Below are 12494 nucleotides of genomic sequence, written 5' to 3'. Positions count from 1 at the left end.
AACTCATTCCAATATATTTTTTTTATCGATAAAACACGTTATTGAAAATCAGTTATAAAATTATGTCTCTTACATCTTTTAAGCTAGAGTCTCCAAATTTTAAATATATATTAAGATGCATTATATACAATTTCGGTTTTGGTTAAAATTTACCCCCTACTCCTACATCCACCTCCTCACCCTCAAAAGGCGTACTTTAAATACTAGAGACTTGTACTTCGGTATATACACACATTTGAACAATATGATTACGTTCTGCAAGTTTCATTAAGATCGTACGTCTAGAAATCAAATTATTCAACAAATTAATTCTCAAAATATTGCCAACACTGCAGCGCAACCCAATCGCAATCGCCTGTGTATGTGCGTGTGTGTGTGCTTGTGTTTGTTTGTATGCGTGTGTGTGCAAATTATTATTGAAATATCAGTTGCTCGAAGGGTTCAGGGGATCTCGTAGTCGAGCAGCTTTCGAGAGCTTTCTTACTTGTTTATTGTATACAAACTTAGTATAAGAGAATTGTATGCATATATTATTCATAATAGCCAAATTGAAATCGTAACTGCTCATACAATAAAAACATAATAATTGTCTGCGGAATCATTCGCAACAGATTTGGCATAATGCCACGAAATAAACCCCTGATACCGAAGCGCATCATATACGTAATCTTTTCTGAGGTTGTGGTTAAATAACCGGTCGTTCTGTTCATTTGCATCGTTTTAAGTATCTCAATGGGCTGAACCAAAGGAACACACCAAACGGCTGCAGTGAGTGAGCTTGTTATATGCAGGATTTTACTATCTTCGTTCCACGCATAGTAGTGCGTATACATCATTTTGCTCTGCAAATGTCAGATACAGATACTAATAATTAAACCAAAATAGTTTCTGACCTGATCATACATCGCATTCTGTCCAATATTAATAATTGTGGCACGAGTAAAAGAACATAAGCCTCCCGTGTAGAGTGCCCTAAACCCCTCGTCCCGCCATATTTTATGCAGACCATCAAAGGCATTTTTATAATTTCGCCTATATTTCACTTTAAGCAACCGATCCACATGCATGCGAGTGTTAACCAGTTCACAAGGTATTCCGACAATCCCAGCCACAAAGCCAGATATGCTCGCCACGCAAACCTTGTGTATGAAATTGTATTCATCGACATATCGTTTTCCCACTTGGTACAGATGGAATCGTAACGTCGTATAAGAAAGCTGTCGTAAAAATTGAGCGCTTAGACCGTCATAAAGTGATAAAAATCCTGAAATATTAATAATTAACTATATAAATTTGTACATTAATCTGTAAACTGTAAGAATTATCTAAATAAAGGATTTAAAAGAAGTAAAAAAGCTCTAGTCGAAAATAATTATTCGGCTCCTTTCTGCTTACACAAGAAACAGCACATGCACATGCACACACACACACACACCCAGGCATACGAACGCACGCACTAACACGCTTTGGATGCAGTGTAGGCTTACTACGGGAACTTAATTGTTTAATAACACTTCTTGTGGATGGACTATCTTTATAAAACCTTTAGATCGTTATTATTGTATGGTAGAAATGTTTGACGTAGTAGACATTAATTTATTATTGCTTTTGATTATGGTTTTAATCGATAACAAAATAACGGAACAAGTGATCGATTTTTTTAAAAATACTCGATATGTGAATGATATACACCGACCTAGGAAAAAATATATCTTCTGAAAAACATACGGACTTATGTCGCCATGAAGAATCTAAATACTTTTTGGGGTCTGTCACGCCTCATCTGTCATACATTTTTATACTCATTCACGAAAGTGAATGCAATGTCTACTTGCTGTCCGTCCGTCCGCCCGTCTGTCCGTCTGTCCATATGAACGCAGTTCATTTCGGCGCTATTTAAGCTAGAGACTTGAAATTTGGAACACATACTTGTGTATATCTCCAATAATAACTCTATAAAGTGTTAAAATTTTCCCGATCCCAGCTATGACGGATATATCTCCGCCTATTGGGGGCGTGGTTAATCGGATAAAACTGTATCACCCAAAGTTATAAGTCTGGAATGCTGCTTTACAGGTGAGCTAATGTTTCGATTCTTTAAAGATGTGTGGAAAAATTATATATCTACGTTTAAGAGGGGCGTGGCAAATCGGACCTGAAGATATAATTAGTTTTCAAAATTTGAAATTTGGTATATATATGCAGGTTGACCTCCTTGTAAGGCGGCTCGCCGAACCGCCTCACATAGCTTTGTTAGTCTTTTTTTTAAATAAGTCAAGGGACGCGCGCAAGTCGCGGTGATCAGCAGTGCAACTCTGTCCTTCGCGGCGAAGGTTCGAAGAGCCGACGCCGTGGTGAGTTGCATTGCCGACGCCGAGGCCGATCGCGGCGGAGGCTGAGAGGCGGACGATGACGAAGAAGTAGATGATTAAGTTTTGAGCAGCGAATAGTAGCGGGTGAGCGTAACTAGCCAACTAGATGTTAAGCGTAGTTCTTTTGTGTGAAATAAATGCGGATAGCGAAAAGAGCGCACGTTGTTGAAGAATAAATTGAACGAAATAAAAAAACGAAACTCGGCGTATTATTTGTAAACGATCTAAATACTAACAACGGTAGTGACTCCCCATTACCCCCCCCCCCCCCCCCCCCTGTTCCATTGATTTCAACCTGTCGTGGCAAAGCCCGACTGTAGATAGAGTTGACTAGCAAGAACGGGGACGCGCCCGTTCGCCGAGTGGACAAGCCCCGGCTGTCGTCAACTAGTGTTTCCCGCAGTCCCAAAAGCATAAGTAAGCTTATATATTGGTGTATGCATATATACATATAGGCAGATATACATATACATATATATATATATATATATCGGAGGATCCATGTATATATATATGTATATATGATTATATCCCACGGCTCCACGTAATAGAGCAAATTATTAAAAAAATAAAATAAAATAAAAAAAAAGGGGGTGAAATAATATATATTTGTCTACGCATATACATATATAGAGAAAAAAAAGTGTAAGCTAGCGGTTCTCAGGCCATAAAAGTGCAGTGCACATTGGGTCGAGAGCGAGATAAACCTAGGCGAAATGAGTTGCAGTAAAACTGCATAAAACGGGAAGATATAATAATAATAATATTAATAATAATAATAGTAATAATAATAGTAATAATAAGAATAATAATGAGAATAACAATGGAAATGATAATAATAGTGAGGTAAGGCGTACATTTTTATTCTTGGTGCTCGCGGACTCGTGAGCGGATATACCCCACGGCTCAACGCTACAGAATAGAGTAGCGGTCACTGGGCCATAAAAGTGAAGCGCACAGTGGTGAGGAAAAAAAAGACTAAAATAAAACAAAATGAAATAAAATGAAATGAAATAAAATAGAACAAAATAAAATACAATAAAATAAATAAAATAAAATAAAATAAAAAAAAAATAAAAATAAAAAAATAAAAAAAAATAAATAAATAAACAAATAATTAAAAAATAAAAAAAATGATAATAATAACAAGTAAGAAAGCTCTAGTCGAGACTGCTCGACTACGAGATCCCCTGAACCCTTCGAGCAACTGATATTTCAATAATAATTCGCACATACACAAGCACACACACACACACACACGCATACAAACAAACACACGCACACACACACACACGCATATACAGGCGTTTGCGCTTAGGTTGCGCTGCAGTGTTGGCGATATTATGAGAACTTATTTGTGGAAATTTGGAAATTTCTAGACGTACGATCGTAATGAAACTTTCAGAACGTAATCATGATGTATAAATGTATGTATATACCGAAGCTCAAGTCTCTAGTATTTGATATACGACTTCTACAAAGATGAGGGTGAGGGGGTGGATATAAGGGCGGGGGGTAAATTTGAACAAAAACCGAAATTGTATAAAATACGTCTTAATATATATTTAAAATTTGGACACTCTAGCTATAATGATGTGGGAGATATAATTTTTTAACTGACTTTCGATAAGCTTTTTTATCGATAAAAAAATATCGGAAAGAGCTATCGTTTTTTAGTGATAAACTCGATATCCGCGCGATATATACCGACATTTTAAAAAAAAGTTGAAGTCTCTAGCTCTTATATCTTCTGAGATCGACGCGTTCATACATACGGACGGACAGACGGACGGACGGACGGACGGACGGACGGACGGACGGACGGACGGACAGACAGACAGACGGACAGGGCCAAATCGACTCAGCTCGTCGTGCTGATCAAGAATATATATACTTTGTGGGGTCTGCCACGCCTCCTTCTGCCTGTTGCATACATTTCAACAAAACCATTATACCCTGATTTCCCATTTTCAATGGGTTCAGGGTATAATAAAATAATATAAGATAAAAATAAAATAAGATAAAATAGGGTAAATACAGTGGGAAGTTTAGTTCGTTTTAATTCTTGGTGCGCGCGGGCTCGTGAGCGGATATACCCCATAGCTCAGCGTAGGAAATCCGAGGTCTTGGGGGCCATAAAGCGAAGAGTGGGACTAGAGTGTAACAATAGTAAATAAAAACAAAATAAAATTAAACTTAATTAAAATAACTTAAATTGAATTAAACTAAAATAAAATAAAGTAAATGAAAATAAAATGAATTTAATTAAATTAGAACAAAATTTATTTAATTAAATTAAATAAATTAAATTAAAATAATATAAAAGAAAATAAAGCAGTATCAAATTAAATTAAACAAAATAATATAAGATAGAAATAAAATAAAATAAAAATTAGAATAGCGTAAATACAGTGGTGAATTTTGTTCATTTTGATTCTCGGTGTGCGCGGGCTCGTGAGCGGATATACCCCATAGCTCAGCGTAGGAAATTCGAGGTCTTGGGGCCATAAAGCGAACAGTGGGACAAGAGTGAAACAACAGTAAATAAAACAAAATAAAATTAAACTAAATTCAAATAACTTAAATTAAATGGGATTAAAATAAAATAAAGTAAAATGAAATAAAATAAATTTAATTAAATTAAAACAAAATTTATTTAATTAAATTAAATAAGTTAAATTAAAATAATATAAAAGAAAATAAAATACAATTAAACAAAATAAAATAAAGTGAAATAAAATAAAATAAAATAAAATAAATTAAAATAAAATAAAATAAAATAAAATAAATTGAATTAGATTAAAATAGAATTAAAAAAATAATAATATTATAACAAAAAAAATATATATTAAATAAATAAATAAATAAAATAAATAAATAAATAAATAAAACAAAATAATCTAGAATAGGATTAACAAAAAAAAAAAAAAGAAAAGGAAAAAAAAAAAAACACCACCAACTCAGATAAGATGGAAGTAGGAGAAGGCCAAGGCTCGGGGCTCAGCGTGCGCTGGGTGTACTACCGCAATAAAGAGGAATTGGTGGCAATAACCCGGGAGCTCGGACTGGACTGCGACGGTCGAGTGGACGACCTACGAAAGAGGCTGTCGGCATATATACAGAGTGGTAAACACTCTGCAGGAATGAGGATGCGCCTAAACGAAATAGAGGCTCGTTTCCCTAAAGGGACAGATACACTCCCGGGACCGGCATCGGAAAGTATGGGGGGACGCGCCTATCAGAAGTCGGAACCTGACCTCCGTAAACTGCAAGAGCAAGAGTCGGCCCCGATGGCAAACTTGAGGCTGGAAGTGCCTGTCGTCGACAAGGCGAAAGCGGCGCCACCCACGCCGAGAACCCCCTTTCGCGACCCCGCGCCCTCATTACCACCCTAGAGACACCCACCTTGGTGCGTGGCTGAACAGGTGAGGAAATGGGGCATTAGGTACGACGGCCAGGCGGACCCGTTAGGATTCGTAGAGATGGTAGAGGAGCGGGCCATAACATATGGCATAGAGCTGGACCGGATGCCAAGAGCGATGAGCGAGATGCTCAACGACAAGGCGGCGAAGTGGCTTTTAACCAGTGGGCTGAGAGACGCGACTTGGACCGAGTTCAAGAGAGAGTTTCTGGACTTTTTCTTGCCACCGCAATATTTCGAGCGCCTGGAGGACCAGATCCGGGCGCGTCATCAGCGACAGGGAGAGAGCTTTAAGGACTACCTTCTCGAGCTCAGGTTGCTGATACGTCAGGCCAGGTACAGCGCGGCGCAAGAGCTACACAGGGTGTACGAGAACGCAGCGCCTGAGTATCGGTTGTACGTAAGACGCCACGACTTCACAACGCTGACGCAGCTGACCCAGATGGCGACAGAATACGAGAACGTCCAAGGTCAAAAGAGAATTTGGGAGAGGAAATTCGCGGCAACCCATTCAAGGGCACCGTGGGAAACGCCGGCTGGTGGTCGGCCTGGATATCCTTTCCGTGCGCAAGCGTCAGAACAGAGAGCCGAGCGGCAAGGCTCGGATCAGATCGTGGCGACAGCGACGACACCATCGGAGGCGGTGCATCGCGTGATGGCGCAGGAAGCCAGCTTCGCCGCTGATCCGCGACGCGTCTGCTACAGATGTGCGCAAACGGGACACTTCGCGAGGGAATGCCGCAACGCGCAGGTATTATTTTGCCGACGATGTGGAAGGAGGGGGAGGAGCACACAAGAGTGTTGCCCCCAGACGGAGGCGGGAAACGCGTAGGGGCGCCGTTCCAGAGATCGGGGTGCCGCCAGCGAACATCAAAAGGAAGAGACGGACACCCTTTAAGGATAAAAGAAGGACGGATCGTCGCGACGGTGGGGATTGGAGGCCGGAGTATAACCGCCACGATCGACACAGGAGCCACGCGCAGCCTCATGAGTGAGGACTGCGTGCGCCGACAGATGGTCCAAGGAGAGTCGCAGGAGGTAAGGTCGCGAATCAGGTTGGCCGACGGGTCGTCGCCAGACGTGACGCGAACCATGAAAGTTGTCGTAACCCTCGCAGAGGAAGTAGTGCAGCTGACGGTGGTCATCATGCCAACTATGTTGGACAACGTCATATTGGGAATGGATTTCCTGTGCGCGGTGGGGGCGACACTACGTTGTGGCGACACGGAGCTGACGATGAGGATGAGAGAGACGTCGAAAGAGAGCAGCCACCCTGAGGATGAGGAGCCGCTCGCTCGACGCAAGACCGTTGAAAATAAAGGGGGGTCGAACCCCGAGGCGCCAGGCTGGATTGAGCCATCGGAGGAGTGGGAACCTCCGGTAGATGCAGATTTACAGAGAGAGTCGGGCATCGGTGCAAAGGCCGACAGGAAGGGAGACGAGCAACTCAAACGGAAGCTGGGAGAGCACCCCCCGATACGAGAGGAGAGTACAGAGTCTTCTTCGGACGACACAGGGTGGCCGGTGGACCTGGAGGACGAGTTGAAGGAGTTCCTGTTAGCAGAGCTGGCGCTCTTCGAGGGAATGGACGGGGTGTCAAACATCGCCGAGCATAGCATAAGATGCGGGATAATAAGCCTCTTAAGCAGAGGTATTATCCCAAGAATCCGGCTATGAGGAAAGTGATCGACGAACAGGTAGACGAGTTGATTCGAGCTGGAGCCGTCGAGCCTTCGCGTAGTCCGCATAGTGCGCGCATCGTGCTGGTAAAGAAGAAGACCGGAGATTGGCGCATGTGTGTGGACTACCGGCAGCTAAATGCACACTCAATCCCAGACGCCTACCCTGTTCCGCGGATCAATCATATCCTCGAAAGGCTGAGACACGCGCGATATATATCCACCCTGGATTTGAAGAGCGGTTACTGGCAGATCCCCATGGCGGCGGATAGCAGAGAGTGCACGGCGTTCACCGTCCCGGGGAGAGGATTATTCCAATGGCGAGTGATGCCATTTGGTTTGCATTCCGCAGGCGCTACGTTCCAGAGAGCACTGGACACGGTAATAGGCCCGGACATGGAGCCGCACACGTTTGCATATTTGGACGATATCGTAGTGATCGGCGCCACGAAAGCGCAGCATGTGGAGAATTTGAGGGAGGTCTTCCGCCAGTTAAGGAAAGCCAACCTCCGCATAAACCGGAAGAAATGCAGTTTCTTTAGAAAGAAATTAGTCTATCTCGGCCACGTCATCAGTGAGGAAGGGATCTGCACCGACCCCGCAAAAGTCGAAGCGATTCGAGACTTCCCAACACCAAAGAACCTGAAAGAACTAAGACAATGTCTGGGAATGGCGTCGTGGTACAGGCGGTTTGTGCCGAGCTTCGCCTCATTGGTCCAACCAATGACCAAGCTGCTCAAGAAAGGGCAGAAGTGGGTCTGGACCAAGGAGCAAGAAGATGCGCTGCAGAAGCTAAAGGGGAGCCTGACGACAGCACCAGTCTTGGCATGCCCCGACTTCGCAGAAAAATTTTTGCTGCAAACCGACGCCAGCGACTGCGGACTGGGCGCGGTGCTGACTCAAGAAATCGAGGGTGAGGAACGAGTCATAGCTTATGCCAGCCGAAGGCTGACGAAACCGGAGGTGAACTATTCGGCCACGGAGAAAGAGTGCCTCGCGATCGTTTGGGCAATCAGGAAGATGCGATGCTATCTGGAAGGCTACAGGTTCGACGTGGTCACGGACCACCTGGCGCTAAAATGGCTAAACTCGATAGAGAACCCCACGGGCAGGATCGCCCGATGAGCGTTGGAACTAAAGCAATTCCAGTTCGACGTCCGTTATCGCCGGGGGAGCCTAAACGTGGTGGCCGATGCGTTGTCTCGCCAACCCTCGGAGAGCTGCCAACAAGCGGTGGAAGTCTACCCCCCTTGTAAATGGGTGGCAAGGATGCGCGAGAGCATCGCTAGAGAGCCGGAAAAGTTTAGAGACTACGTGGAGGAGAATGGGCACTTGTACCGCAACCTAGGGCATCGGACGGACGACGAGGATTACATCCCCTGGAAGCTATGCGTCCCGGAAGGCCAAAGGAACCGGGTGCTCCAGGAGTGCCACGACGCTCCCACGGCGGGACACCAGGGGGTGAGGAAGACGGCGACAAGATTAGCACAGCGATACTATTGGCCAGGTATGTCCCGAGATGCCGCCCGGTATGTGAAGCGCTGCGAGACGTGCCAGAAGTTCAAGGGCGTACAACAAAAGCCAGCCGGGCAGATGCTGACCAGGCAAGTAGCGGAGCCAATGGCAGTCCTGTGCGCAGATTTCGTGGGACCTTTGCCTCGATCCAAGCGTGGGAACACAATGTTGTTGGTATTCCACGATGCTTTCGCCAAGTGGGTGGAGCTAGTGCCGTTGAGGAAGGCCACTACCGCGCAACTGCAGTTGGCGTTCCGGGAACGGATACTCGGCAGATTCGGAGTACCCAGGACATTCGTCTGCGACAACGGCGTCCAGTTTACGAGTAGGAGCTTCAAGGCGTTCATGGAGTCCCTGGGGGTGACACTCCAACATACAGCGCCTTACTCGCCACAGGAGAATCCGACGGAGAGGGCTAATCGTACGATAAAAACGATGATAGCGCAATATGTCCAGGGTCACCAGAGCTCATGGGATGAGTTACTGCCGGAAATAACACTGGCAGTCAATTCCAGCGTGGCGGACTCTACGGGGCTCAGTCCGGCGTTCCTGATGTTAGGGCGAGAGCCACGCCTGCCGGCTGCCCTGTATGATGAAGTTACACCCGGATCGGCGACGGAGGAGCTTCACCCAGACGCCAAGAGAGACAGGATGAGGGAAGTGTTCGCAATCGCCCGCAATAACCTGCAGCGGGCCTCGAGTGATCAAGGGCGCTATTACAACCTGCGTAGACGCGAATGGAGGCCCAAGCTAGGTTCGTCAGTCTTGTTGAAGCAGCATCAGTTGTCCAACGCGGCAGATGGCTTCGCAGCGAAACTGGCACCCAAGTATGACGGTCCGTTCAGGATCGTTAGCTTTGTTCTCCCAACATCGTGCGCCTCGCCAAACGCGGCGAACGAAAAAGAAGAGTAGCTAACATCTCCCAGCTCAAGCCCTTCCATCACGACGATGACGAAAGCGAAGAAGAGCGGGATGAAAGCCGGGGGACCATCGACGTTCCTGATCACTGACGGCAACACACCTCAGTCTAACCCACTCCAAACCTGTTGTCCAAAAATCCCCATCAATCCAATCCCCATCATTGTGGACGCGGCGAGGTGAGACGGGGAAGGCGCGAGCCGCACATCTCGACTCAGCGGCCAGCGATGAGGAGAGCGGACCGAGCATCCACCTCCGACGCCGTCGCAGGCGAAGTCTGCCGAATCACTCGGTCAAAAAGACCCCGAGGGTCGATTTGGCGAGCGTGGCGGAGAGGCTACGGCAATCAGATAAGGGGCGACAAACGAATTTTTCCATGCCTGATCGGGATTCCCCTGAGGGAGGACGGCAAGCCGACGGCCTGGAACAGGGCGCGCACGAGCCGCTGGAGGAACCAAGCGCCGCGCGAGAACCGGAGGAGGATGAGGCCAATCTGCTGGCCGACATGGCCGATATCTTGGACGGCTGGGAGCCGAACCTGTTCGAAATTCTCATGGGAGAGAGCCCCCCTCCATTCGACCCAGCGCCGATCATCCCACCCGGCTGGAAGATCCGGCCACCGGGAGCCCCAGTGGATGAGCAGACCATCCGAGCGGTGCAGTGCGAGATGGGGATGTGGAAGCTACCGCGCAGAAGGGTGCGGTTCCGTGTTCGCACCGAAAGCGCCACGGTCAACGTGACGGTCACCCCCACGGGGAGCGTGACCCTCGCTCTAGTAAGTAAGGGGGGGGGGGGGGGGCGGGTGGTGTAAGGCGGCTCGCCGAACCGCCTCACATAGCTTTGTTAGTCTTTTTTTTAAATAGGTCAAGGGACGCGCGCAAGTCGCGGCGATCAGCAGTGGAACTCTGTCCTTCGCGGCGAAGGTTCGAAGAGCCGACGCCGTGGTGAGTTGCATTGCCGACGCCGAGGCCGATCGCGGCGGAGGCTGAGAGGCGGACGATGACGAAGAACTAACTAGTAACTAGCCAACTAGATGTTAAGCGTAGTTCTTTTGTGTTAAGTGAAATAAATGCGGATAGCGAAAAGAGCGCACGTAGTTGTTGAAGAATAAATTGAACGAAATAAAAAAGCGAAACTCGGCGTATTATTTGTAAACGATCTAAATACTAACAACGGTAGTGACTCCCCATTCTTATATCTCTTAGAATAAAAGAGGAAGAAGCTTCAAATTTGGATAGTTAGGTTACTAGTAATCTCTTCTCAGGGGCGTGGCATATCGAAAAATACACTACTTTTCACATTTTTTTAGCGTAAGAATTCAAATTTTGAATTTAGTTTACCGTTAGCTTATTCTAGGAGTGTCTACGCCCAGTAGAGGCGTGGCAAGTCGAGAAAAGCAGAATTTTCTACAGTCAGTAACGCCCGATTGCATTGTTCTCACTTGCTTTTTACTAATTATCGTCAACGCGAGTATACATTCCGAGTTTCAACTTTATAATTCTGCAACTAATATTTCTGATATATCGTAAAATGTAATTTACCATTTATCTCTTGACATTTTAAAGTTCTAGATATGTTACGGACAGTAAGTTAGACATTGTCAATTAATATATTGTTGGGGTTTCGAATAGTGCTTACCATGATTTTTTATTGCTATTTTAACATAGTCAACCATAGTCATGTCTTTCCTAAGGAAAATCATTTGAGTCTCCAGTAGATCAAAAGGTGCAACTATACATTGGCTACAGGCGCCAGATATTCCGCCGCTCCACCAGCGTGGTATGATTCTGTAAAGTAGTTGCCGAATGTTTAAGTGAGATAAATTATATGACATGTACTACTCACTTTTTGTTGTCATCCGATACCTTGGTGGCTGCTAAGAAATTCGTCAATTTTTCGTTCTCGGGTGACATTCTTTCAACGTGTTTTTTTCTATTTTCAGACCAAAATGGTGTAACTATTCTCAACTTCCTCCCATTAGGGGATACTGTCGAATTATATAAAAATAAGCTATTAAATGATTAATAGAAAAGTAGTATCTCAAATTGTATATGTTGTCAACTTGGTAATGCCCTACAAGCTGGATGCAACAATTGTAATTTAGTTAAGTGGTTTGGCCTTCTGCAAAGCTATTCCTTTGGTAGCCAATTTTGTATTAAAAAACAGAAAAGCAATCAATATTTCTAAGTAAAATTTAGTTTGCCAATCTTATTTGAGAGCTATAACTATTTTTAAAAGTTATTATGACATTGATAGCAAATGCTTTTGCTATAACGATACTATTTTGAAAACTTTTTTATACCCTGAACATTGAAAATGGGAAATCAGGGTGCAATGGTTTCGCGGAACCTTATGTAACAGGCAGAAGGAGGCAGAATAATATATATTCTTGATTCTTCCGAATTTATAACAGATGCATTTCCGATACTAGAGACTTGTGCTTCGGCAAATATACGGATTTTAATATTGCTATGCGGGACTATGGGGTACATGTTCGTACATGGGGTACATCTGACACGTTATTTCACATTTAAAGGTGTCATTACGCCCGTGCTGTAAGGTGTTTACATGTGCGAGGAGATTGAAATA

The 12494-nt window shown here is 44.9% G+C and overlaps 1 protein-coding gene across 2 annotated transcripts; it reads right to left on the bottom strand.

The window, feature by feature from the left end:
• Positions 1 to 503: 503 nt before the first annotated feature.
• LOC108658262 (mitochondrial dicarboxylate carrier) lies at positions 504 to 11967 on the bottom strand. Of its 2 annotated transcripts, none has more exons than XM_030390034.2 (4): positions 11751 to 11967; positions 11544 to 11692; positions 894 to 1264; positions 504 to 842 (listed from the first exon to the last, which is right to left on the bottom strand). In XM_030390034.2, exons 1-4 carry the CDS (start codon positions 11816 to 11818, stop codon positions 531 to 533), a joined length of 900 nt encoding a protein of 299 aa, XP_030245894.1. In that variant the 5' UTR covers positions 11819 to 11967; the 3' UTR covers positions 504 to 530. The 2 variants fall into 2 exon arrangements, with proteins under 2 accessions (XP_030245894.1, XP_030245895.1); XM_030390035.2 differs by having other exon boundaries at positions 700 to 842; positions 904 to 1264.
• Positions 11968 to 12494: the final 527 nt, after the last annotated feature.

This window comes from Drosophila navojoa, chromosome 4, assembly GCF_054131105.1.
Source record: "Drosophila navojoa isolate 15081-1374.11 chromosome 4, UAZ_NAV_1.0, whole genome shotgun sequence".
Lineage (NCBI taxonomy): Eukaryota > Metazoa > Arthropoda > Insecta > Diptera > Drosophilidae > Drosophila > Drosophila navojoa.
This window is presented reverse-complemented; position numbering and strand designations above follow the sequence as displayed.

Coding starts and splice junctions, on each gene's coding strand:
- LOC108658262 (XM_030390034.2), bottom strand. CDS start 11,818: ATGTCACCCGAGAACGAAAAATTGACGAATTTCTTAGCAGCCACCAAG. Junction 1,265..11,543: donor AATAGCAATAAAAAATCATG/GTAAGCACTATT, acceptor TTAATATTTCAG/GATTTTTATCACTTTATGAC. Junction 843..893: donor AGAATGCGATGTATGATCAG/GTCAGAAACTAT, acceptor TGACATTTGCAG/AGCAAAATGATGTATACGCA.